Source organism: Octopus sinensis, linkage group LG5 (genome assembly GCF_006345805.1).
Source record: "Octopus sinensis linkage group LG5, ASM634580v1, whole genome shotgun sequence".
NCBI lineage: Eukaryota > Metazoa > Mollusca > Cephalopoda > Octopoda > Octopodidae > Octopus > Octopus sinensis.
The window spans coordinates 122,264,951-122,292,054 of NC_043001.1; the positions used below are offsets into that span (position 1 = coordinate 122,264,951).

Below are 27,104 nucleotides of genomic sequence, written 5' to 3' on the forward strand. Positions count from 1 at the left end.
ACCATCGACAACGCAATGCTGGAACGCATTTGGCAAGAATTGGATTATCGGCTTGATGTGTGCCATGTGACCAATGGTGCTCACATTGAACATCTTTCAACATTTCATAAAAAAAACTTGAAATTGCGGCTTTCAGAATATATCAGATGCGTTTTAATGTCCTTAATAGTTTTCGAGATATTCAATGTCAAAATATTCCCAAGACTTCTGGAACACCCTGTATTTAACACATTTGTTTCCGGTTGAGAGCGGAAAGGTTTTCGCTACAGAAATTGTCACATACATACATACATACATACATACATACATACATACATACATACATACATACACACATTCATAGATACATAGATACATATTGTGACTTCGATGTTATCAGTTTACATTACACATGATCTAACATACATTTCGCTATATCTGACAGCGTGACAAGTCGCTGACATGTTGTTCGCTGGCATCTTTATTTTGCTTACAATTCTCTGCTGCTCTCTTTACATTCTGCGATTGTATTCCAAGGCTTTGGCAAATTTTAGCCACCTACCATGCATGAAAAGTTGGCCTATAATTGGTGACATACCGAAGTTACTGGGAAATAACCGAGGTCAGTGTTTCTCATTTTTACCAACCATTTACTTTTTACTTCTCTCAGTTACTGGACTGTGGCCATGCTGGGGGCCACAACTTAAAGGGGTTCAGGCGATCAGATCAATTCCAGTCTTTTAAGTCTGGTAATTATTCCATTGGTCTCTTCTGCCGAACCGCTAAGTTACGGGGACATAAACAAACTAACACCAATTTTCAAGCGGTGGTTGGATAGACACAAACACAAAGAAGGCGCACGCGCACAGACATACACACACACACACGGACACACACAGACGCACACGCACACATATATATATATGGACTGTATATATACACATATATATAGACTCAAATTCATAAATTGTACATGTCATATATATACACACATATATATATATACATGTGTATATATACACACATATATAGACTCAAATTCATAAATTGTACATGTCGTTGTTAAGCTCCAAGTTAACGAAGATTGATTAGCCATGACCTAAAATCAAAGGTGGTTTAGACATAATCGCCTCTTTTTAACCTCGGGTATTGTTTGCAACAGTATATGTAACAATTAATTTTCCTTTCTCTTTGTTTGCTTGTTTGTTTCTTTCTTTGCTTAGTAGACTTTGTAAAATGCTTACACTTCATGTAATTTCTTTAGGAAGCTCTAGAAAATCGTGGCTTCCTAAACGAGTCGTGCGTATGCTGTAATTTGTTTGTCTTTATCCTCCTACGGCATTCGCTCGTAATGGGCAAACAACTACACAATCGATGTAGTCTGTGTATACAAATTGACACTAAACGCACACAATGGTTTTCAGGCTGTATACGCATTGACAAAAACCAATACACAGTATTTTGTAAGCAGTATGTACTTTAATACAGCGATTATATAATATTGGGTTGTCCGGAGAGTTCGTGCCGATTTATAGTAGCTTACCTTTCGACTTATTTTAGAACATGGTCGAGTCCATAAAATAGGATTTGACTGCACCTCAATTTAGATCCCAGTTTAAGCTATATTTTCGTGGAAGAAGGTTTATGTTCCTATAATCTGTCTTAATTCTGTAACCCTTTAAAATGGAAGATAAGAAAGTTCATTTTCGGCACTTGATGCTTTGGGAACCAGGTAAAAATTGCTGCAGCTCGGCTGGGATGTGTTACCCCACCCTCCATATTCACCTGATATTGCTCCTTCGGATTTCTACTTATTCAAGTCTCTGCAGAATAGTCTTAATGGTAAAAAATTCAATTCCTTGGATGACGTTAAAAGATACCTTGATGAATTCTTTGCCATGAAACCACCTCAATTCTGGGAAGAGGGTATTTTCAAGTTAAAGGAAAGATGGAGATGCATTGTGTAACAAAATGGTTCATATTTGGTTGATTAAAAATGTAATGGCAAGTATTTATTGATCTTTTTCTTTCCTTTAAAATTCGGCACGAACTTTTTGGACAACCCAATATTTTGTTTGGGGCGTGTAGGATTGGTGCGGCGGTGCCTCAACATGGCCGCAGCTTCACGGTTGAAACAAATAAAAGAAAATATAAGCATATCATTTAATGTTTTGTTAACTTCATAAATATAGATAAAACTTCCTCGCTCGATTACCCTTGTTAATTTATCTGCTTCGTTTCTTATCCTTTTGTCTATTCATTATTTAACCTATTTATTCTATTATCACTTGTCCTTGTTTTTATCAGGCATGGTTACGTGACTAAGAAGCTTGTTCTGAAAGCAAATAGTTTCAGATTTTGTCGCATTGCATCACACCTTAGGCAAGTGTTTTCTGTAGCTCAGAACCGCCCAATGCCTTGTGAGTGAATTTGCTAGGCAGAAACTGTGTGGAAACTTGTCGTATACACATACAAATATACATACATACATATATATATATATATAATTATCTATCTATCTATCTATCTATCTATCTATCTATCTATCTATCTATCTATCTATCTATCTATCTATCTATCTATCCATCTTTCTATCTATCTATCCATCTATCCATCTATCTATCTATCTATCTATCTATCTATCTATCTATCTATCTATCTATCTATCTGTCTTCGGGTTCTGGTCGGTCCTGACCTCCAATTTGAGAACTGACACGAGATAAGGAGTTGAGTGGTCACTCTTACCCAGCTGTGGGCGAGAGAAAACTATCTCTAAAAGGTCGGGCTGAGGTGGCGAATGCGTACATCGCATCAGTCATCTACTACCGTCTGACCGTCCTGCCTTGACCCGATCCTACCTTTACAAAACTGGAGCGCATACTCTTCCGCTTTCTATAGAAGGGAAGCGTTCCGATTGTCAAGCGATCCGTTTGCTGCCAACATCCGCTAAATGGAGGGCTGGGTATGCTGTGGTTAATGATGCGCAGACTTGCGCTGAGACTGCGACATCTCTAGCGTTTCATAGACAACGGTGAACAGGTGTGGCCACCGTTTGTGAATCGTGCTTTCCCGCAGTTCGTCTCCTTCACCGAACTGCAATCGTGGATCAAAAGGTGACCGAGGTTGGAGAATGGCACCGCTAGTGCTGTCTTGCTCTCCAGCAACTCTGCCGTCCGGGATCAAATCTGTGCGACTTTAGTTCCACGAAGACATTCTATAGAGGACTAGTAAAGGAGAGGTGCGACGAGATGCGGTCAAAACGAAGGAACATATTTCAGAGCTGTGGACCTATGTCGAACGGCTGCTGTTGCGTGTGGGACGAATCCGTTTGTCAGCCTTGCCTATCGTAAATATTATTACCCCGCCACCTTCTTTTGACCGGGAATACAAGGCAGCTTTCATCGTACTGGTGGCTATGGCGAAAGAATGTGTGTGGTGGAGTGGTGGACTCGTTTGAAAAGTTTAGAGACCAATACTTTCCTCTCTGGCCAATCTCTCATCAACTTTTTTGAGTATCACTTGAAAAGGAAGTTAAGGGTAGAGAAGAAAGTTCTGTCTAATGAATGATTTAATAAAAGGTGGGTGAATGTAGCAAAAAAAGTACGCATGAATGACGAATCACTTTGAGTATTAACCTGTAAAATAAACAAATAGAGAGAGAGAGAGAGAGAGAGAGAGAGAGCACTTTGCTCTCACAGATTTTTTCTTTTGCCGGAAAAACATCTATAAGCGTATCGGAGTAAATGCGCTAAGCAGTGTTTATGTATGTAGTGGTTATGTGTGTGTATCAGGTGAACAGATGCAAAAGGAATGTGTATGTCTTTGAAGTAAACAAATGAGTCAATCGATTTATAGTTAAAAATAATATAGTCACTGAACTTAATTTGTCTTTGGTACATATAATTCTTTACTACATGCAAAATGTTGACAACTGCTAAGACTTGGTAGAAATAGAAGCAGGGTACATCTGTGGAAGTGATGAGTCAGAAATGAATATGTTTGTGTGTGTGTGTGTGTGTGGTGTGTGTGTGTGTGTGTGTGTGTGGTGTGTGTGTGTGTGTGTGTGTATGTGTGTGTGTGTGTGTGTGTGTGCGTGCGTAGTTCATCTGAGATCAGTAGTCTACCGTGGAACTTCGAACATTTCTCTCGGATCTCTACGGTCAATCAAAACCTGTCGTCGTAGATCTTTCTCGTTTGCCTGCTAGGCCTTTCTCCTTCTTGGTCTGTCTGTTGACCACCGTATTTATAATAATCCTGGCAGCTAGAAAGATAGACATACTGCAGCAGAGTTTGTACCTAAATAGGTCAGCCCCTGTCCATTTGAACTTCGTCTGACATGGCTGAGGTCGTAGGTCAAAGGGAGATGATCAATCACTTTTTGACAGGACAAAGAAAACCTTTTTTCGCGCCTGTTGATCGTGGTAGTTTGGACAACCGAGAATTCTTAGATTCGGCTTCGAATCTAGGCTTGGAGAAGAAAATGTTAATTTTTACACGTATAATCACAATTTAGGTTAGTTGAAATATGTTTGTCAACATATTTCAACTGCTTTTAGCAGTTGAAATATGTGACAAATATGTGCCTTTAGCAGTTGAAATATATGACAAACATATCAACTAACCTAAAACTATAAGAGTGTACTGAAATGACAAATACCAGCTTTAGGTTTTCCTCAGAAAGCTCTACTCTCTTTTAACAAATCTGTTCCAGACTTTTACAACAGTATGGCGAAATATACAACTGAATATCGCGAGCCTGGTATATTGTGCTTCTGGCTTGGTATCCAACCAATTGTTGTAGTTTTTAAAGATGAATATGTACAGGTAAGTTATTATGGATTATTTATGTCAGGAAAGCTGATATTAAATGGGTTATTAATGCATTAACACAGAATAAATAATTAATTATGAGTACATAAATCAGTGAGAATCAAACAGATGATGTAAATATTCATTCCTAACACGTTTCGATAGATTTAAGCGTGATTAATAAATTAATCGCTGTTGTATTTTGCTTTTGGAGAACAACTTCTCTTTCACATGATGTGTGCTGACAATATATTCGATTCAGTAACGTAGGGGGACTTTTAGACACCAGTGTATCGACTGAATAGTGTTTCATCAGAATGGTGGTTTTCGTTTATAGAAATCAGCAAACAAATTATTTGCTGATGTGCGCTAATATTTGCGAGAGACACAAATATCTGGTTGTGAAGTAAAGAGTAGAACCACATGGTAGCGAATCACATTTTCATGTCTATATTACTAAGATATGTACTACTGTATCAAATCAGTTGATCTCTACTACAATTAATCAATAACATTCATTTTCTCAAAGTAAACTTTTTACATGATTTTTAGGAAGTAATCGGCAACACGAAACACATTGAAAAAAATATGTTCTATAAATTCTTATATCCCTGGTTAGGAAATGGCCTGCTAACTAGGTATGTATGAGACATTTTCTTTTTAATTATTTCTAATTATTAGCAATAAATTATAATCTTTTATCTTGTACATGTTTCAGTCGTTGTACTGCGGCTATGTTGAGGCATTGCCTTGAAGAATTTTAGTTGAGCTAACTGATTCAAGTATTCCTGTTTAAGTTTGGTACTTATTTCTGTCTATTCTCTTATGCCGAACCGCTAAGTTACGAGGACGTAAACAAGCCAACATAGGTTGATGAGCGATGATGGAGAAGACAAATACAGACATACACGCAAATATGCACGAGTCTCTATGAGGGGCTGCCACGCAGTTTCTGTCTACCAAATTCACTGACAAGGAACCAGCCAGGCCGGGACTATAATAGAAGGCTATTGCCCAAGATGCTGTGTAGTGGGATTGAACCCAAAACACGTGATTGTAAAACCTTCTTCTCGTCCATACACTCATACCTGCATCTATACTTCAAAGAGTTATATTTATTTTTAAGTAAGAGTTCAAACATTGAGAATATATGCTAATATTTTGAGTATTGTTGTTGTTACTGTTGTGGTCATTTAGCCCATGTCAGCTCTGGACAAGCAGCCCTATGAACAACGGAATTCTAGCTGTGATCATTTCGTCTTATTGTATATATAACCAGTATTACATTGTCTAATGTGTTGTCCGAATTTTTAAGACTGTTGTTTGTGATTTATGGAGATTTAGTGGTTGATATTCCCTGCAGGTCAAAAGATCGTATAGAAACTCTTTTGTGATTCATGTATGTGTGTGTGTGTATGTCGAGATAGTACTATGCGCAGGTATGGTTGTGCGATTAAGACGTTCGTATCGACCCCGGAGAAAGGATAATGGTAAAGTTAACCTCGGCGGAATTTGAACTCAGAACGTAAATATTCAGAACAAATACTGCGATACATTTTTGCCCGATGTTCTAATGATCTGGCAAACCACCGGCCGTAAGAGAAACTCATAATAATCCTTTTTATTAGACCTCAGAACGTAGCGACAGGCGAAATACCTTTTTCTTTACTACCCACAAAGATCTAAACACAGATAGGACAAACAAAGACAGGCAAACGGATTAAGCCAATTATATAGACCCCAGTGCGTAACTGTTACTTAATTTATCGACCCCGAAAGGATGAAAGGCAAAGTCGATCTCGGCGGAATTTGAACACAGAACGTAACGGCAGACGAAATACTGCTAAGCATTTTGCCCGGTGTGCTAACGTTTCTGCCAGCTCGCCGCCTTTAAGGAAAACCCATAATAGTTTGTTTAGTTCCGGGACAGGTTTATGAAAAAAGTTTTAACTGTAATTATCACGTATGTTATAAGATGTAGTAATAATAATCTTTTATATTCAGGGAAGGGATTAAATTGATTACATGAACCCCAGTGCGTAACTGGTACTAATTTTATTGACCTCGAAAGGATGAAAGGCAAAGTCAACTTCAGCGGAATTTGAACTCGCAACGTGAAGACAGACGAAATACCGCAAAGCATTTTGCCAAACGTGCGATCGATTCTGCCAGCTCGCTGACTTAGTAGCATATCTAATAATACATAATTAAACACGTTCTTTTCTAAGAATAGAGGCGAATTTACCTGTTAATTTCAGAAGACAGAACTCCATTATTGGTGTCTGATCAATGGCGTCTGAATTATTTATAAGATGTGGGTGCTCAATATAGTTTACTATCTTGAGAAAACATTTCAGTTCAAGGCAACAAAAGTTATTCTATGGTTTTTTCACTTGCTAAAAATAGCAATGAAGTCTGTCAAATGAAACTTCACCGTCTTGTAAATGTGATATCTTGATCCGGAAAGTAATATTCCTTAAAATCCCACATAAACACACATAAGACAGTCAAGGCTTGAATATCTTTGATCGACAACTATATCTTAACAACAGCAACAATAATAACTTTGGGCATTCCTTTTCCAGTTGTTGCTGTTCCACTTTCTCAAATTACAGGTTGTAAAACTTCATTAACATAAAATATTCAAATATTATTCCTTGATTCGTTATTTTCAGTGGAGGATCAAAATGGTTCAAATCGAGGAAAATGTTAACACCATCCTTTCATTATAATATCTTGAACAGTTTCCTAATTGTTATGCAGAACCAATCAAATATATTATGTAACAAACTGGACGAAATGGTTGGTAAGGGCGAGTTCAATATTCGCCCTTATATTACAAATTCTACATTGGATATTATAACAGGTAATGTCCAAATTACTGCTATTTTTGTTGCTGTTGTTGTTGTTCTTGTTTTTTTTTGTTGTTGTTGTTGTTCTTCTTCTTCTTCTCCTTCCCTCCTTCTTCTTTTTCTTCATCTTCTTCATTCCTTTCTTCCTTCTCTCTTCCTTTCCATCACTGTCGTCGTCGTCATCATCATCATTATAATCTTCATAATTTCTACTTTTCCTATGATAACGACTAGATAGAAAAATACCTGCCAAGCGACAGATAGTAACATAGGCTCTGCATTGTAATGTTATGTTATTATTCAGCACAGCATCTACATACACACACACACACACAAGGAAAATAAGACAAGGTAAAAATGCTAAAATAATTTTATCATGAAATATATTTTGTACCGGAGTAAAAAAGGAAACACAATTAAATCGAAGAAATAAATTCTAATGAAAGGTTTTTGCAAATATTTCTATAGTCTTCAAATAGGTAGAACATATATACATATATTTTTCAGAAACTGCCATGGGTCAATGTGTGAATGCACAAGATGACCAAAATCCAGAATACATTCAAAGTGTTAACAGGTAAGTTACAAGGGCTTCATTTATTCAAGGATGTTTTAAAATGTAATTGTAGATATATGTTGAGTTGCCCCCTATATATATCTTACGTCGCGGTTGCATGCTATCCCGATTCTCTTCTTCCCGGCAACTTTTTACTCTCTTAACTCTTTTACTTGTTTCAGTCATTTGACTGTGGTCAGGCTGGAGCACCGCCTTTACTCGAGCAAATCGACCCCAGGACTTATTCTTTGTAAGCCTAGTACTTATTCTATAGGTCTCTTTTGCTGAACTGCTAAGTTACGGGGACTTAAATACACCATCATCGGTTGTCAAGCGATGTTGGGTGGATAAACTCAGGCACACAAACATATACACACAAACACACACACACACACACATACGTATATACGATGGGCTTCTTTCAGTTTCCGTCTACCAAATCCACTTACAAGGCTTTGGTCAGTCTGAGGCTATAGTAGAAGACACTCACCCAAGGTGCCACGCTGTGGGACTGAACCTGGGACCATGTGGTTCGTAAGCACACAGCCACTAACATGAACGAAGATATATTTTTCGAATAACTATTCTTTGTCTGTCTGTCGGTCTGTCTGTCTGTCTCTCTCTCTCTCTCTCTCGGTATGTCACCAACAACAAGCTAAGGTTTTTCTAAATTCTTAGTCGCTTGACATTCTCAGGCGCTCGCGCACGAACACACACGCACATAACACACAAGTTAATAAGCCTAACTGCTCACACTGTCTCTTATAATTACATATGCAAGCACATGCTCACGCACGCTGACAACCATAATTACTTTCCTTTTTGCGCTTCTCCAAAATTTCATCTCCAGCCAATAATAAATCTCCACCTTTTTATACCCAGAAACCAACTACGTGCCTCTCCTTCTTTCAGCATCATTACCACCATAGCTCCTGAATACCAGCACACTGACCAATCTTATTCTTTTTCCTTGATACAGAACCTGATCCCCAAATGCTTCGGAATTGTTCCTTTCTTTCTGGCAACTTCATGTATTTTAACTATCACATCTCTTATGGATTAGTTGCTGCTGACTCAAACCCACACTGGTTAATTTCTCTCGACACCGAAAATCCTTGTCTGAGTCTAATTCTGAACTTTAAAGTTCCGAAAGTGGAAGTTTGGTGTTTAAAACATTGGCGTGAGTTAATTACGAACTTAAAGTGTTTCACTAAAATGTTGCAAAGTCCGTATATGTATAACTGTATGCATGTCTATATGAATATGTAAGTATGTGTGTGTGCGTGTTCCTAATATTTTTATATTCCGTCATCTCTGCAGAGTGCGTGGTATTCTTAACCGTACTGTTAAGAAATACTACGCAAACGGACACTGTTAAAAATGTTCAAGTTTCAGTCAAGTGTTATTATTATGCTATGATTCTTCCATAGTAGCTTTCTCTCCGTAACTTACAAAGCATTTCTGGTTTGTTTACAAATATTATATGAACTATTAGACTGTTAAAGTATATATTTATTAAATTTGGCTGAAATTAATAGGTGAGCGATTGGCCAAATCGGACGCACAAGGGGCCATGTTAGCATTGATTTGTGGATTCAATTCTGCTTGGGGGTTAGCTCATCATTTTTCGGTCATTTGTTTGCATTTAAAAATTGTCGCTACAGATTGGAGAATATATATCATTATGATATGAGTCTTCTAGGAGTCGATGGAATATGTACCAGATGAGCAATGCCGATCTAATTGACTTGTTCTCTATCCTCAACATTTCTGGTTTGGTGCCATTAATAGAAAAAATATTATCATTATCTTTATTATTAAGGTGGTGACCTGGTCGAATTACTAACGCGTCGGGACAACGTTTTGCGGCAGATAAAATAAGTACCAGTTGAGCTCTGGCGTCTAGATAATAGACTTCCGTTTCCTCTCAAAGTAGTTGACCTTGCGCCAAAATTACAACTAGCTTCTGAGTCTGTGGAATACGCAGGAACTTCTACACGAATGCAATTAGTAGTTTGTTTCAGAGATCGAATACTTGGAACGCTTCTCATTGAAATCGACGGAAGATCCATCATATTTTGTTAAATGTTTATTTTATGTTGATAAATTAATTTGAAAAATAATCAATAAATGTATTTTGTACAATATTTTAGAATATCCGACATCATTATTTACCAATCAAAGTCTCCATGGTTGTGGCCAGCTTTTCTTTTCAACTTGCATCCTTTGGGAAGAGAAGCAGCCAAATGTTTAAAATATCTTCACAGTTTTACCGATAAGGTAGGCCAACCATATTTTCGTACTTCACTTGTATGTAGTATTGATTCTTCTATAATTTTCCTACTTAAGACATTAGATTACAGCCATGTAGGTGCAGTGATTGCTAAAGTTGGTTCGGGAATGAATAAACAGTTTTGTACAGATATACATAAACTAAGACCAAGGCGAATACAAAAGTTATCTCTCACACATGACAAAAAAAGAAGAAACCAAATTATAGCTGCCCCTTGCATTCGGATATAACCTCGCAGCATGTATCATGATTTCAATAATTGTTATTAGTTCTTATATAGTCTTGAGCGGAAGTGGACACCTCTCGGACATCTGGCCCATGACCTGGTGCAACATCGTGTATATGTAAACTGGAGGGAAACAGAGCTATAACAGTATCCGTCTAGTATCCATTTTGAGTTGACCAAACGAGCAATTTGAAACGAAGCGCCTTGGTCAAAGACAAAACATCACGACCGGTCCACGAATCATAACCACAAACTTAGATCTCTTATATTAAAAATATGTGTGTGTGTGTGTATGAATGCATGCCTGTAACGAGACGTCCATAAATTAAAATCCCTTAAACAGGCATTAGTCTTACCAGAATTAGTATATATACATACAATGGACTCACTCGTCGTATTAGATACATGAAGGGTAAAAATTTTACTGTTTTCCTCGTTTCCTTTTCCTTATTCAAGATGATCTTGATAAGTAAATCCCCTGAACAGTCCACGCAATGAAAGTGGTAATGGCTTGTATGGGACCATTCACACATCTTGGTACTGTTGATAGCAACAATTGATGCACGTATGTCATGAGACTATTGAACAGTGGATCTCAAGTGGATGCCTCTTGACTCTCATGAGTTCCTCTGCCCTTTGATAGGTCTTGCATTTTTATACTCACCAAGCAAGCTTGGTGGGGTTGTCGGTGTAGTGCCCGACGATTCAGCCATGTAAGACTTTGTACTGGGCTACATGTTGCCGGTGACACTGAGAGCGACACACACACACACACACACACACACACCACACACACACACACGCATATATATATGTATATGTATATATATTATTCAAAGAAATTCCAACTCTGTTTTTTATGTTTTATTTATATTCTTTATAATATTAATGTAGAATATAGAATATATAGTATAAATAATATATAGCAAAATGAAATGAAGTATTAATTGTCTTATTGAATAGATGAAATGTTGAATATCAAATATTAAAGGGACTCGTATACTTTCTTGCATTAAAGCAGTCTTCAAGGTCTCAGGTTGTGACATGAGTGTTTCAGCTGTATATATATATATATATATATATACATACACTCACACATGCCGAGATTCCTGACAGGTTACATCTGCTAAATTTCATCCATAACATATTCGTGAATCTGAACTACAAAAGACGGAACGCTTCCAAAATGTCCTGCCGTGGAATCGAACCGTAAAACTTATGGTTGTAAATGAAGCTTGGTAGTCATACAGAGATACATGCGTTTGTTTATTTCGACTTTTTTTTTTATCTCTGAGATTTATCACAGTGCTAACTTCTTTCAATTGTTATAGGTGATTGAAGAGCGCAAAACACTTTATCTAGAAAGCCTTCAGAAAAACTCCGACAATAAAGATGATGAGACGCTCGGAAAGAAAAAAATGGCTTTCTTGGATACTCTCCTTGATAAATTGCACGAAGGAGAAATAGACAAAAAGGATCTGAGAGAAGAAGTGGACACATTCATGTTCGAAGTAAGTTTATTCACAACACTGACATTCATTAAATGGCCAAATAGCAGAGAGGAATTCTTTGCAGTTAATAATATTGCTAATAATATTATAAATATTTCGTATTAAGGCTACGAGCTGGCAGACACGTTAGTGCGCCGGGCGAAATGCTTAGCGGTATTTCATCTGTCGTTACGTTCTGAGTTCAAATTCAGCCGAGGTCGACTTTACCTTTCATCCTTTCGGGGTCGATAAATAAAGTACTTGTTTCGCACTGGGGTCGATGTAATCGACTTAATCCGTTAGTCTGTCCTTGTTTGTCCCCTCTATGTTTAGCCCCTCTTGGGCAATAAAGAAATAGGTATTTCGTCAGTCGTTACGTTCTGAGTTCAAATTCCGCCGAGGTCGACTTTACCTTTCATCCTTTCGGGGTCGATAAATAAAGTACCAGTTACGCACTGGGGTCGATGTAATCGACTTAATCCGTTTGTCTGTCCTTGTGGGCAATAAAGAAATATATAAATATTTCGTATTATTAACCAGCTCTAAAGAGAGAATTTAATTTTGATATTTCGATGTACTTAAGGCGGCGAGCTGGCAGGATCGTTACTGCGCCGCATGCTAAACGGCATTTCGTCCATCTTTACATTCTAAGCTCAAATTTTGCCAAAGTCGATTTTGCCTTTCATCCTTTCGAGGATAATAAAATAAGTACCAGTTGAACACTGGTGCCGATGTAATTGACTCTCCTTCAAAACTGCTGATCTTCCGCCAAAATTTGAAACCGATATTCCGATGTTCTCTACATTATGGTTTACATACACCACCGGTTTAGTGGATATGGACGTTATTATTCTTAATTTATATATAATGTAGCAGCTCCAATGATCAATTAGAACCTCAGTCGTTCTCACTGCAATTTGAAATAAGTCCGTGATAATTCATGCGAAATATCTATTATCGGGGACAGTTAAACAACCTAGGCAAACTAGGTAATCGCATCGTTCACTGTAATCTGAGAGCGCCACACAAATAACACAAATATCTTTAAAAGAATTTCTTATTCCATTAAATACACGATATATCAATAATGATAAAAAGAATAGAGTCCACTCCTAGAAGAAGAGTGGAGCGAAGAAGACGAGAGGGGCGTGTGGAGTGAAGACTTTTCAAATAATTCAGTATGAAATATTTCTAATTTTATCAGATAACAAATTTACTCGATAATATGCACCATATTAAAATTATATAGTTCTGGTGGGAAAGTTTATTATAGTTTTTCAATGTTATTTTTCAGCTCGTTTAAAGTAGGAGAAAACTAGAGAATTTTGCGGAAAAGTTTGTTAAAATGGGCATAGAGTGTAGGGCTGAAAAAGAGGGAGCGCATTGTAGAACTGGAAAAAGGGGCTGCATATTGTAGAGCTGATAACAGAAGGGGGGTACATTAGAGAACAAGAAGAAAGGAGCGCATGCTACAGAACTGAGAGAAAGCTGTACACATTACAGGGTCGGGAGAATGGGGCACAAATTGTAGGACTGGAAGACTGGGGTGAATTATTGTAGGGTTGCGACAAGAGGTGCAGATTATAGAGTTGGAGGAAAAGAGAGTACATTGCAGTTGTGTGAGAATGGTGTGAACCTTGTAGAGTTGGGAGAAGGAGGGTGCTCGTTGTAGGGCTGGAAGAAAGTGGGTGCACGTTGTAGGACTGGAAAAAGGGGATGCATATTGTTATATTGGGATAAGAGAGTGCAAACTGTTGGATTGGGTGAAGGAAACGTACATTATAGGAATGGACTAACACGCTTAATATCATAGCACCAGTCCTCTTCATTTACTCTAAAGCAAATTTTTTCCCTACTTACGATGGAATACTTCTTTTTATCTTTAATTAGTGTAATTAACATTAATTCCGCATGCACAGCTATAAACTTACACCAATATCATCGCTCCTTAGGGCAGCGAGCTGGCAACATCGTTTGCACGCCGGGCGAAATACTTAGCGGCAGTTAGTCTGTTTTACGTTCTGACTTCAAATTCTGCCATGGTCGACTTTGCCGTTCATCCTTTTGGAGTCGATAAAATAAGTACCAGTTGAGAACTGAGGTCGATGTAATCGACTTACCCAAACCTCCGAAACTGCTGGCCTCGAGCCAAAATTTGAAATCATGACCACCACTCCTTGACAGTATTTTAAGGAACACAGTTTTCTTTTGTGAAACACTCTCTTATGAAAAGCAAAAATATGAGACAATAAATGTGCGAAAATGCTCTTTTCAGGCACAAGGCTTGAAATTTTAGGGGAGCGGTCAGTCGGTTAGATCGACCCCAGTACGCAACGGGTACTTAATTTATCGACCCCGAAAGGATGAAAGGCAAAGTCGACCTCGGCGGAATTTGAACTCAGAACGTAAAGAGAGATAAAAATACTGCTAATCATTTCGCCCGGCGTGCTAACGCTTCTGCCAGCTCGCCGCCTTAACCCTTTTCGTTATTGTTGCAATGAAATGATTGCTATTGTACGTTTTCTGAAGGAATTACCGCCACCCATACTTTCATCTTTATATCAACACGCAGCCGAATTACTCCCTGCTTCTCTTACTGCTCACGCATTTTAGTTTGAGGTAATGCATGTAGATGAGGTTTTATATCAATACTGCAGGAGGTTCTTGTGCCAAAGTCTATTGCGAATCATCTAAAAATCCCGCAGCGTGTTACTACTGAAATGCATGTTAAAAATTTATCCTCATTTTTCTAGATTCGCCTCATTTACACCTGCGATTTTATAAATTTGTCGAAAAAAGTGAAATATTTATATTGTTCTACTAGGGTCATGATACAACGGCTGCAGGAATTAACTGGACATTATACTTCATAGCTGCTTATCCAGATGTACAAAAGAAGTTACAGAAAGAATCGATGATTTTTATGGTGAGTTATGAACTTCTGATAAACTTTCGTCGTGTAACTCTTATGATGACTCTAATAATAATCCTTTCTACTGCTGGTACAACGCCTAAAAATTTGGGGGAGGGGGATACTCTATAACATGACTGGTATTTATTTTATCGACCCCGAAATGATGAAAAGCAAAGTTGACCTCGGTGGAATTTTAATTCGGAACGTAAAGATGATTCTGCTAACTCGCTGCCTTAGACAGCACATCTCTTTTTAATAATAGACGATATAAATGTTGGTTGGTTGGTTGGTTGGTTGACTGACTAGTTTCTCCAGACACGAGAGAGAAACCTAAAAGACAGAGGAGTAAATGGAGGAGGAGATAAATGACATTGTGGTTATGGGAAGAGTCATACAAATGAGAAATTCCTTTATTTAATTTTATTTTAAAGTAATAAATATTACTCTTTTGAAAAATTAGTATTCATTTCATCATTTTGGTAAGTACAAAGAAGTGTAATAAAAGTCAGATTGTAAATATTGTATACATATCATATTACCCATGGTGGAAAAATAAACTTCCACAGTTCCACAGTTATCCATCATATGATGGGTAACACTCTAGTAATTATAAATATTTAACTAAGTACTAAAGTTGGTATGATTGAGTAAAATATTTGGAGGCTGAGCACGCAGTATGGCGACAGCTCAAAGAGTGAAAGACTAAATCATATCAGAAATGCACCAGAGGTTATCTTTAAAATATTGGATTTCGTGTTCTCGTAGACGCTTCTCTGTGAATATATATAAGTATTTTGATTTCTTATTTAAGGTGAATCTGAAGAAGTCACACTGTCAAACCTTAAGAAATTGACCTATTTGGATTGTGTTATCAAGGTAAATGAAAATTTCTTGAATAACTGTAATAAAATAAAAGTTAAAACCAAGAATAAATCACAAATCATTATCATATCCAGATATGCGTTAGTTACAATTGGGTTCAGTACCCGTGCGCCACTGATTTGAGGGTTTAAGTAGACCGATTGTTGTTGGGTGTAAGGTTTGATCGTAAGTATCCATCTCTCTTTAAAAAAAGAGGAAGATGTATGAAATTGTGTACTTGGTATTTAGAACCCAGTATTCTTTTGTAGGAAGTGTGGATAGTTTCTTCCTGCTTGGTAGAGATTGTGGAAGAAGTTGTGTGGTGGAGGCAACTGAGAAGGAGTGCAGCTTTTTATCAGTCAGTCTCCAACAAATTTTAAATTACCACTTGAAGAGCAAGACGAGTATAGGAAAAGAGGTGTTATTTTCCAGTAGATTTTAAAAGTGGGTGAGAAAGCAAAACTTGACGTGATTAAATGCGCTTATTCTATCGATGAAGTTCATGCTGAGAACATGAAGGCTCTTTCGTTTAGCTTTTCAAAGAAACTCAAGTTACACACAAGGTACCCCAAACGATCCTTTGTGGTTGTTCTCCTTTTCGAGAAGCGTTCTAGATGCTATTTTATTGTTCTATATTGTTAATGTGGAGGCACAATGGCCTAGTGGTTAAGGCAGTGGACTCGCGGTCATAGGATCGCGATTTCGATATCCAGACCGGGTGTTGTGAGTGTTTATTGAATGAAAACACCTAAATCTCCACGAGGATCCGGCAAGGGGTGGTGGCGACCCATGTTGTACTCTTTCGCTCCAACTTTCTCTCACTCTTTCTTCCTGTTTCTGTGGTACCCGTCTTCACAAAGGGCCAGCCTTGTCACACTCTGTGTCACGCTGAATCTCCCCGAGAATTACGTTAAGAGTACACATGTCTGTGGAGTGCTCAGCCACTTGCACGTTAATTTCACGAGCAGACTGTTCCGTTGATCGGATCAGCTGGAACTCTCGTTGTCGTTTTATATTTTTTAAATCTAAATATTAATGTCTTTATGCATTGTTGACCTCCGTTTTTGGCGAGATATAAATCCTCTGCTAATTCTCGCTTGTTTTAATTGGTATATTTACTATGGCCATCATCATGGATACCTATAGCTACAATAGATCCGTTAAAGAAACAGAAAAAAATTCTTTACATCACTTAGGTACGGCCCTTTATGATCTGGGTTCAAATCCCACCAAGGTCAGCATTGACTGTCATCGATTAAAAAACTAACATTCAAGTTGAAAGTAGATTTAATCAACCAATCCTCTCCCATCAAAAACTGGCCTTGTGCCTACATTATAAATTGTTATTTGAAAATGAATTCGCAGAGACTAAAGAGCCTTGCGGTTTCGTTTCGGCTCTCTGCACTCTGAAATCAAATCGTGCCGAAATTTACTTTGTCTTCCATCCCTTGGGATGGGTAAACTAGAACATCAGTCAAGTACTGGGGTTGATTTAAGCAGCTAAATTCCCCACCACCAAATTTTCGGGCCTTGTGCCTATACTAGGAGCAATTTTTAAGCTGGGGAACAGGCAGAATTTTTGGAGCATCGCACAACATGCTCAATGGCATTTTCGCAGGCTCATTACGTAGTAAGCTCAAATCTCACATAGTCGATAAATTAATTACCAATTGAGTGGAACCAATGTAATCAGCTAACCCACTCGCTTAAAAATTTCGGCCTTGTGCTAAAATATGAAATCGTTATTATTGCCAGTGCTTTCACCTTCATGGCCACGGAAATTTGTATCTCCGTAAGTTTTATATATATATATATATACTGTGATACTGTGATAGCCTGGGCTTCCGAGGCCCACAGCTCTTCAATATCCTCCCGAAGAATCTAAGAGACCTGCATGGGGTGGATGCAGATGTCTTTAAAATGAAACTGGATCTCTTCTTGTCAGGTATCCCAGATGAACCAACTTCACGACAGGAGGTGCAGATGAGGGCAGCTGCATCGAACTCTCTCATGCACCAAATGGCAGTTGCCAAAAAGCATGCGTGAAGCAAAACCATGTAGCAACACCAAATGGCGGTGCCTCAGCATGGCCACAGCTCATGAGCTGAAACTAGAATCAATCAATCAATCAATCATATATCTTTTGTTTTTGCTCTGAAAACTACTGGTATTTTGTTTCCCCAATTATGCTGAGGAACTGATTCACAATGTGGCCGTAAGATTTTTGTTATCATTCATGACGGATTTTATGGGCCATATACACACTGAAACGTTGTGCCTTAATAAAACTATAATTTCATCAAAATACAGCTTCCTGCTTATTTCTGAAGGAGACTGACCATGCTGCTTACGACCTCTTCCCCTTTAAAGGCCAGTCTGAACTAAACGGTATTCTCCACTTTAAAAGCCGGTCCGAACTAAACGGTGAGCACCTTCACTGCTGATACTAGCTGACAAAGTTTCCCCTTTTCATGTCACTATGTCAATATTTTTTGCAGTTATCTAGGTATAACAAAAAACAGGCTTTCATCATTTCAAATGTCTGCTTGCTGAGTGTATCATATTATTTTATTGTGTTTATAATTTTGTCCACTAAAAGGCATGAAATAATGATAGAAAGGCCTACATTCTCCTTGATTAACGAAGAGACAGTGTTTTTATAACTCTCTTTTCCTGAATAAGTTATGGACAGACTAAAAAAATATACAAATTCCGTTGGAGAAATTCTTTAAAATAGGAATAAACATACGGAACAAAGATATATGAGATTTGTCTTGGTCGAATACAAAAATAATAATTGATACTAACATAGACTCGAACCCAGAAATTAGGAATCAATTGATGAGACTGAATCCCTTACTTAGTATTTTGTATCTCAGAAAGGAGGAAATGGAAGGCTAAGTGCGGGGGTATTTGAACATAGAAGCAAGTAGCTAGAACAAACACCACAAGGCATTTCTCTGACATTTCAATAATTTTGATAATTTCTAACATTTAAAGCTAATCACAACATATTCAAATTTTGGTAAAGATTTCTGTTATTAAAAGGCTTTATCAAAGTGAATTGAAGAACCAAAATGCCCCAGTTAGTAATAATAATAATATAATAATAATAATAATAATAATAATATAATAATAATAATAATAATATTAATAATATTAATATAATAATAATATTAATAATAATAATAATAATAATAATAATAAAATATTCTGCTCAATACCACAGATTTGCTTGTCAGTTGTTTGACCTTAACCAGTTGAGCATGTCCCTTAGTGGCTGACGATATGTGCATCTCTGATCACGAGCAGAAGTAGTGGGGGAGCATCATAGCCATGTGTTGAGAGGGATTCTTTGGGGTTTGAATAATTCACATCTGAAAACATGGGTGGTTCTTTCAACATCCTTAAACAACCCTTATTCAGGGACCTTTTTAGCGGGATGGGCTACTCAACCTGAAGAAAATTCTAACTGGGCCCCACCTGCAAGGTCATGTGCTGTTTATCTTAATATGAGATCACCATGTCGCGCACATATGGTTGTGATGCATGTGCCTGGTGTACCCTTATCAGACGGGTAGTCATGATGGGTATATTGGGCTTCGTATATTTTACCCCAGTGTCACTTTGATGGCATGCACTGCTCTCTCACTCACTCAATAATAATAATAATAATAATAATAATAATAATAATAATAATAATAATGATAATAATAATCTCTACGTTTGTTCCAGGAAGTGCAACGTCTTTACCCATCAGTACCACTTATTGGGCGACTAGCTGCTGAGGATTTTAAAATTGGTGAGTTTATTAATAATATATATAAACATACAACAAATGCCTTATTCACAGAAATTCACTTTTCAGTTTCTATGAAGGAATCAAATTTCCAGTCGAACACAAATTACACCCAGCTTCTTTCATGTATAACTACCTTTCGGTGAAAGAAGACCTGTGATGTTTATGTATTCTGATACATTCATAACTGACTGATAAGTGTAATAACGACAGATATTACCATATCTGTCTATGAGAGTGACAAAAATTTAAAGTGCTGTATCTAATTTTGCAGGTCCTTATGGGATAAAAAAAGGTTCCCATGTATTTGTAGGCATAGGTCCTTTACATAGAGATCCAAATGTCTACCCAGACCCGAGCACGTTCGATCCCGATAGATTTCTTTCAGAAGATAATGACAGACATCCGTATGCCTTTATACCATTCTCAGCAGGACCTCGTAACTGCATAGGTAAGTTTGTATTTTTTCGTGAAAATCACCTTTATTATGTGTGTGCGTGTGTGTATATGTCAAAAAGATCAAAGGCCTTTCCAGAGCCATAGGCGCATAAGCCCAGCTTCCATGACAGGATTACTCATTTTTGTAACTGGGTGGATTGAAGCAACATGCAATAAAATATTTTGCTCAAGAACACAACAAATAACTCGGTCCAGGAATCGAAACCATAATCGTATGATCATGAGTGCAATATATATATAATTATATACATAACTATAATAAGGGATTAGCTATACACCTCTCCACGCACTGTAATATAGACGCCAAAAGATACTATTACCACCTTAAAATCTCCGAGAATAACACATTAGGTTGTAGACAAACAAAAGAAAGATAATGAATGAAAACTTTTGGTTAACCACGTAAAAGATTTTTTTCCTACATTTCAATGAATGCGAAATTATTTTAGAAATATTTTTGATTTATAATTTCAGGACAAAAGTTCGCCATGCTAGAAGAGAAAATAGTATTATCACGAATCATCCAAAAATTTAATCTTGAAACAACACAGACACTAGAAGAGCTTGAGCCAACTTTTGATTTGGTACTCAAACCTTTTGCTGGCGTTCGTGTCAAACTTAGCCATCGATGATTGTTGTAATAATGTCCATCCGCATTCGATTCTGGGATGTCTGGAGACGTTATTTCAATTAATATATTTTCTTTTGAATATTTTAAAAATAAGAAATCAATATTCAGAATAAAAGTTTTTTCAAGCTGAACTAGGTATGAATAACTGCTTGTGTGACTTTCAAGTATGTATGCTAATATTCAATAAGACATTTGAAACTTATCTTTTCTCTTTACGAAAAAGGATCGCGTAATCGAAACATTAAATTGTGTCTATACTCAATCAATTCACTGCAGTCTTTTATGAACACTTCTGTAAAAGTTTTGATGATGCTCAACACCTCAATTTTGCTGTCATACTATATTTTAATCGTTCGATATATTTTAAATACGTAAAACAGCGTTTTGACTCGGTTTCAATACTCGATTGCAGTTGTTACTCATCCGTTATATTGCTCATGTTTCACAGAATATCTAGTCACTCAATCCCATCTACTTTAACTAAAAATTTTGGATCTTTTCGGTTTGACCGGCAGCTTTTTAAAATAATTTCCACGTAACTAAACACTTTTAAACTTCGTATACTGGTAGAATGTGTTTATAAAACATCTTTTTCTCTTGGCTTTATTGAGAAAATTCTGTAATTTGTAAGATATTTGTTGTTGTTTTCTTCAATTTCTGCAATTTAAACCAATCAATAACGTCTATTGAGGTGAAAGTCTGTGCCGTATGAATTTGTCCCTCGTTTAAGAAACAGATTGGGTTTATTTACATTTGTGAAGAAAAAAAAAGATACCCTTCTCCCACCCCTAACCCTAACTAACCCTAACCCTAAAACAGATTGAAATGCAATAGATCGATTCTAGGGTCATAATTATGGGTGACAATTTCATATGATACCGCTAGAAAAAAACTGCCGTTCAAACCGAAAATATCCAAAATTTTCAATAGTTGTTCTTTAATAAATAATAAACTGTAGCCAGCAAAATAATATTTACGAAATTCCATTTATTGTCATGTTTTGCATTATTTAAACGAAATTGGCTTGACCTTATATACATATTTCTAGCCCAGTATTAAAGAATTCACTCGGTTATTGTCTGCGCAATTTTTCTCTTCTGCCATGTATTCAGTTACTTAACATTATTGTTGTAACTTTCATTTACCGTTCTTATTTCTCTCAATGACTTTGTCGGATCAAATTTGGATTTTGTTATTAAGTTCCTGATTAACTTTCACCAAATATGGTATGAAAATACGCTTGAACATCATCATCGACACCTGCAGTACTAGATCGTTGCTTGACTTACAAGAAATTATAGCCAAATCTCCATAAAACTACACTTTACTATCTTAAAAAAGGAAGACACTTTGGCAAAAGTAGTCTTGAACATTAAAAAGAAAAAAATGAATGGTTAACATTGAGTATCTTTAACAAAGATTTTCCCAATCAGGGCAGACTCAGGATTAAACGACGACGACGACGACGACAACAACAACAACATTACCGATCATGAGAGACGCTTCATGTAGTTTCTCAAGCTGCTAGAAATACCAGCCAAGTATCCTAAAACTGTACCATGCCATCAATACAATACAAAAAAGTCGATCTCGGATATGCAAAGTTTGAAATTAAGATGGGATGGTCATAACTGGTATGTCATTGGTCATATGTGTGCTGATTAGAAACTCATTTTGATGCAAAGAACAACATCTGCGTGCAGGGAGTCTCTATGTGGTTAGTTCCATCTCCTAGAAATACCGGCCAGCTTTCTTTCAAATCCCACGCAACTGTCTTTCAGAAAACGACAAAGCCTGTATTGGATAGTGTAGTATAAGAACTACATTTGAAAGAGAAAAGAAAAAGGGATAATCAGGGATAGTATGACCTGGGACTGAGAAACAACAACGGTAACTACTACTACTACTACTACTACTACTACTACTACTACTACTACTACCACGGATTTATACGTAATTGTATTTCATGATGTAAACGAGTGTATAAACATACATACACAAATACAGACACATACAGACACACATGCACACACACGCACGCACACACATAATATGATATATATATATGTGTGTATGTATATTTACACACACACACACACACACACACACACACACACATATATATATATATATATAATCATGGCGCCAATTAGTTTGAATGGCAGTCGATGCTACTGAATGATTTCCCTGAAGACTCCATTAACCATTGTTCAAATTTTGCCGAGGTCAACTTTGCCTTTTATCCCTTCGGGGTCAATAAATTAAGTACCAGTGAAATACTGAGGTTGATGTAATCGACTAGTCTCCTTGCCCAAAATTTTCAGGGCTTTGTTCCTAGAATAGAAATAATTATTTATGAATATTTTATATTAAATACTTACTGTAAAGTCTAAATTTGTTATCCCTTATGTTTACTATACTGAAATGCCGAAATTTAATAAATAAATAAATTTAAGATCTTTTCACTTTGATCGGCAGATTTTTAAAATAATTTCTTTGTAACTAAACACTTTTAAACTTCGTATACTGGTAGAATGTGTTACATAAAACATCTTTTTCTCTTGGCTTTCTTGAGAAAATTCTGTAGTTTGTAAGCTATTTCTTGTTAAATTTCTTGCACTAACATTTTACCTAGACCTCGTTTCATAGCTTCGTTTTCATTACCCAAATTAGACATATCAATAATTTCTTGTTTAAATGGATCTACATACTTTCGACCATACTTATTACCATGCTTTCTTGTTCTTGCCCATCCTGTTTCAAATCCTCAACACGCATTATCATGTTGGATCGCTTCATGAATGGGCTCAAGCATCTTAAGTTTTTCAACATTTGAACTAGTATTAATCACCTCAAATTGACGCTGTTCATACGTATATATATCTTTAGCATAAACAATAGCTTGACTGATTAAATCTTTATTGCCCACAAGGGGCTAAACATACAGGGGACAAACAAGGACAGACAGACAAAGGGATTAAGTCGATTATATCGACCCCAGTGCGTAACTGGTAATTTATCGACCCAGAAAGAATGAAAGGCAAAGTCGACCTCGGCGGAATTTGAACTCAGAACGTAGCGGCAGACGAAATACCTCTAAGCATTTCACTCGGCGTGCTAACGTTTCTGCCAGCTTGCTGCCTTCTGATTAAATCTTGTTGTCTTAAGGCTCCCTTCCAATTATGGATTTTCATTTTGTAGGCAGTTGCAAATTCCCTACGGCATAAATGACATTGAAGAGGAGTTTTCGTCTGATTCCATATCGAAATCATTAATATTAGATGCTACAGTAAGTCCGATACGATGCTTCTCTGCGATATTCCCCTCAACACTATAAACAATACATTTTGTTAAGCTGCCTCTACGTTTCTCTACAACATCGATATCTTTAACAGTGTCTGTATCAAATATTTCATTTTCATTGGAAGCACAATCTTCTTCATCGGATTCGCTTTCACAATTTCCTTCATTTACGTCGTTCGTCGTGCCATTGATAAGGTTGCATGTTGCTGTCAATGGTAAGTTCGAATTTCCATAAACTGAAGCGGAATTTCTTGTCGAATTAAACTGTACTTCCATATGATCACATCATCTATGTCTTGTAATTTTCCAATTATCTCCAAGCTTTCCTGTTTAAATTGTTCAACAGTAGGTCTATTAACACCAACCAATTCTGCCACTGTATTACTTACACCGCCATTAGCATTTAAAGAATCAACTAATTCAACAGGAGTTATAACATCTGAACCCATATTACAATGCATATACACATGCCTCATAGCTGTAGCAAAATGAGCGTCGATATTGGCTTTACCATCTTGTACACCAGTGTGTACAAAAGTACAAAGTTTAAGGTTGTATCTATTTGCAATTTTATATAATGTAAGCAATAAGTTTCCTTTCTTATAACATCTTGCGTTGTCAGATTGTACATAAAGATTTCGAATGTATAGAAATTTGGTCGATATTCCTCTACATACTAAATCAAAATAAGACATAACAGCCACATAGTCTTGCTTACTATCCCCGGTAGAAATGTGATCGAAGTAAATGATACGATAATCTTTTAAATTTTCAGTATTACGCCGTTCTTCATCAGTGTATCTTGTATACATCATGGTTCCATGCCGTAAAAATCTGTAGTCTTTTCCCTATAGTATATAGCTTCGAATTTCATTTTGAAATCTATAACAATCATAGCATCTTCTAAACGTAAATTGAACATTATTTCATCAATCCTATTGCGTTGATTAAGTACTCTCACACGATGATCAAATAAAAGATATAATTGTTCTATAACACCATTCAATAGATTTTCATGTTCTGGGCTCAGATGCTGTTTAATGTATTGTATTACATGTTTGGGAAGCAACAAACACCACATTGTTTCATTTCCGCTCCAGAGATGGTTAAAGAAAACCTTTTATCCGTGACAGTACATGTAGAAATGTGTTCCTCATAGGTTGTCTTAATGTAAGCTTCTAAACAATAGCATTCAAAGATTCTGATCCGGCACTGGTAGCAACAGCAGTCTTCAAGCATGCAAAATTATCATACATTAATACCCCCGACACATAATCGACCGCTTGTCTAAATATTTGATCTTTGGTAGTTAACGTTTTAACTATCTTCCGGAATAATGTAGAGCTTAATTGCTTATTTTGAGGTATGGTTTCTTTGTAATCACGTAGCATTATAGTTGTATTTTTTTTTTCCTAATCAGCTTGGGAAGATGTATTTCTTCGTCATTAATCGTAAATGCTTTGATACCCTATGAGATTCGGGATACAATAGCATCCGACAAAACTCCACTGCAGCTTCCATTTGATCATGATCGTATCGTATAATTGATCTATTGGAAGGTGTAAGCTGCTTTCCACTTGCGATATGTTTATACTTTCGTCTTAATGAAGCTACTTTCTTCATACCAATACCAAAACGATCTTTCAAATCACTCGGCATTGCATCTCGTACTTTAATTATATTTTCCGCTAATTTGCCTTCATCGACGACACCGTCTCCTTCATTTTTAACAACCTCTTTCATAAGGCCTTCAGAATCATACAGACTAATGATAGAGCATACTCATTTCATTATGGTACTGGATAGTTTCACCAGTCGCTTTTTAGCTGCTTCGTCAAAGTCTTCTATTCGGATACTTTCACGTTTAGCTTTTCCCGGTAATGATGATAGTGATTTTAAACCAAATGCTTCATACAATGACCCCACTGTTGAAGCGATTCGTGATGGATCGCTAACTTCTGGTTCAGAATCCTCTTGTTCCGTATACACACTACGTTTTCTTGTATTCATATTTGTTTTACGTGTGCCGACATCTCCCAAAAGTCGTATTCTCTTTGTGGCACGTGTGTTTACATTTTCGTTGCGTTTATTATCTCCACGACATATACATCTACATCTGTAACATCCTTGACAACTAACACATCTACCTTTTTTGAAAGTACATGATAATTCTGACAGAGCTGCCGATTGGGTAAAGCAAAACCAAAATCTGGACTACCTGTGTTTTTTTTTATATACATTCATTTTAACCAATCAAATTGCCCCGTTTATTATTCAGTATGCGACAATTCAGTATTTTAAAGTTCTACAAAAAGTCAATACTCTGACCCGCGAAGCGACTCTTAAATTTCAAAATTAATTAAAAGGGAATTTTCATATATCAAATTTATATTAATGGGGTGTAAGTAATTTTAACTTGTGCATATCTGATATGATTTTATAATTACCGTTGTAATGATTTTATAATTACCGTTGATAGATTTAGATTAGCAGCAGTCAGTGCTGTTATCACCAACTCAAAATCTAGGTTACTTGTGAGCCTGGTAACGGATGGTTTTAGGGTCTTGTTGTGTGCAACTTTTGGTGAGCAATGGTGCAACCAACAACATGGTAAAAATCCCCGCCATTAATGTGGAATGGATGGGTAATATCAAATAATTCAATCGCAGCATATATTTAAATTAAACGTGAAAAAAAATTGAATTATTATCATCGCTTTGGAAAAACTGAAATATTATCTTTCAGTATGTTATAAGGTAAAATCTTAAATTATTAATTGACACATTAACTATCTTATAATAGCCATGCCTGGAAAAATCATGGATTACATGGGAAAATGTGAGCATGAAAAGTAATATTATTAAGATTATAAACCTAGAAAAGTACAGGACAAGTTATTACACCTGGAAAAGTATAGAAGTTATTACTTCTA

General features: G+C 36.7%; 1 protein-coding gene across 1 annotated transcript; it reads left to right on the top strand.

Annotated features, from left to right (window-relative positions):
* The first annotated feature begins 395 nt into the window (after nt 1–395).
* Nucleotides 396–21,465, top strand: LOC115212028 (cytochrome P450 4V2-like). The gene is given in 13 exon segments (XM_029780827.2): nt 396–601; nt 4,691–4,803; nt 5,341–5,426; nt 7,464–7,654; nt 8,148–8,217; nt 10,350–10,476; nt 12,047–12,226; nt 15,030–15,125; nt 15,128–15,131; nt 15,931–15,995; nt 19,716–19,782; nt 20,054–20,230; nt 20,713–21,465. Coding segments are annotated over 13 exon segments (1,389 nt in total). The 5' UTR covers nt 396–546; the 3' UTR covers nt 20,871–21,465.
* The last annotated feature ends 5,639 nt before the right edge of the window (nt 21,466–27,104 follow it).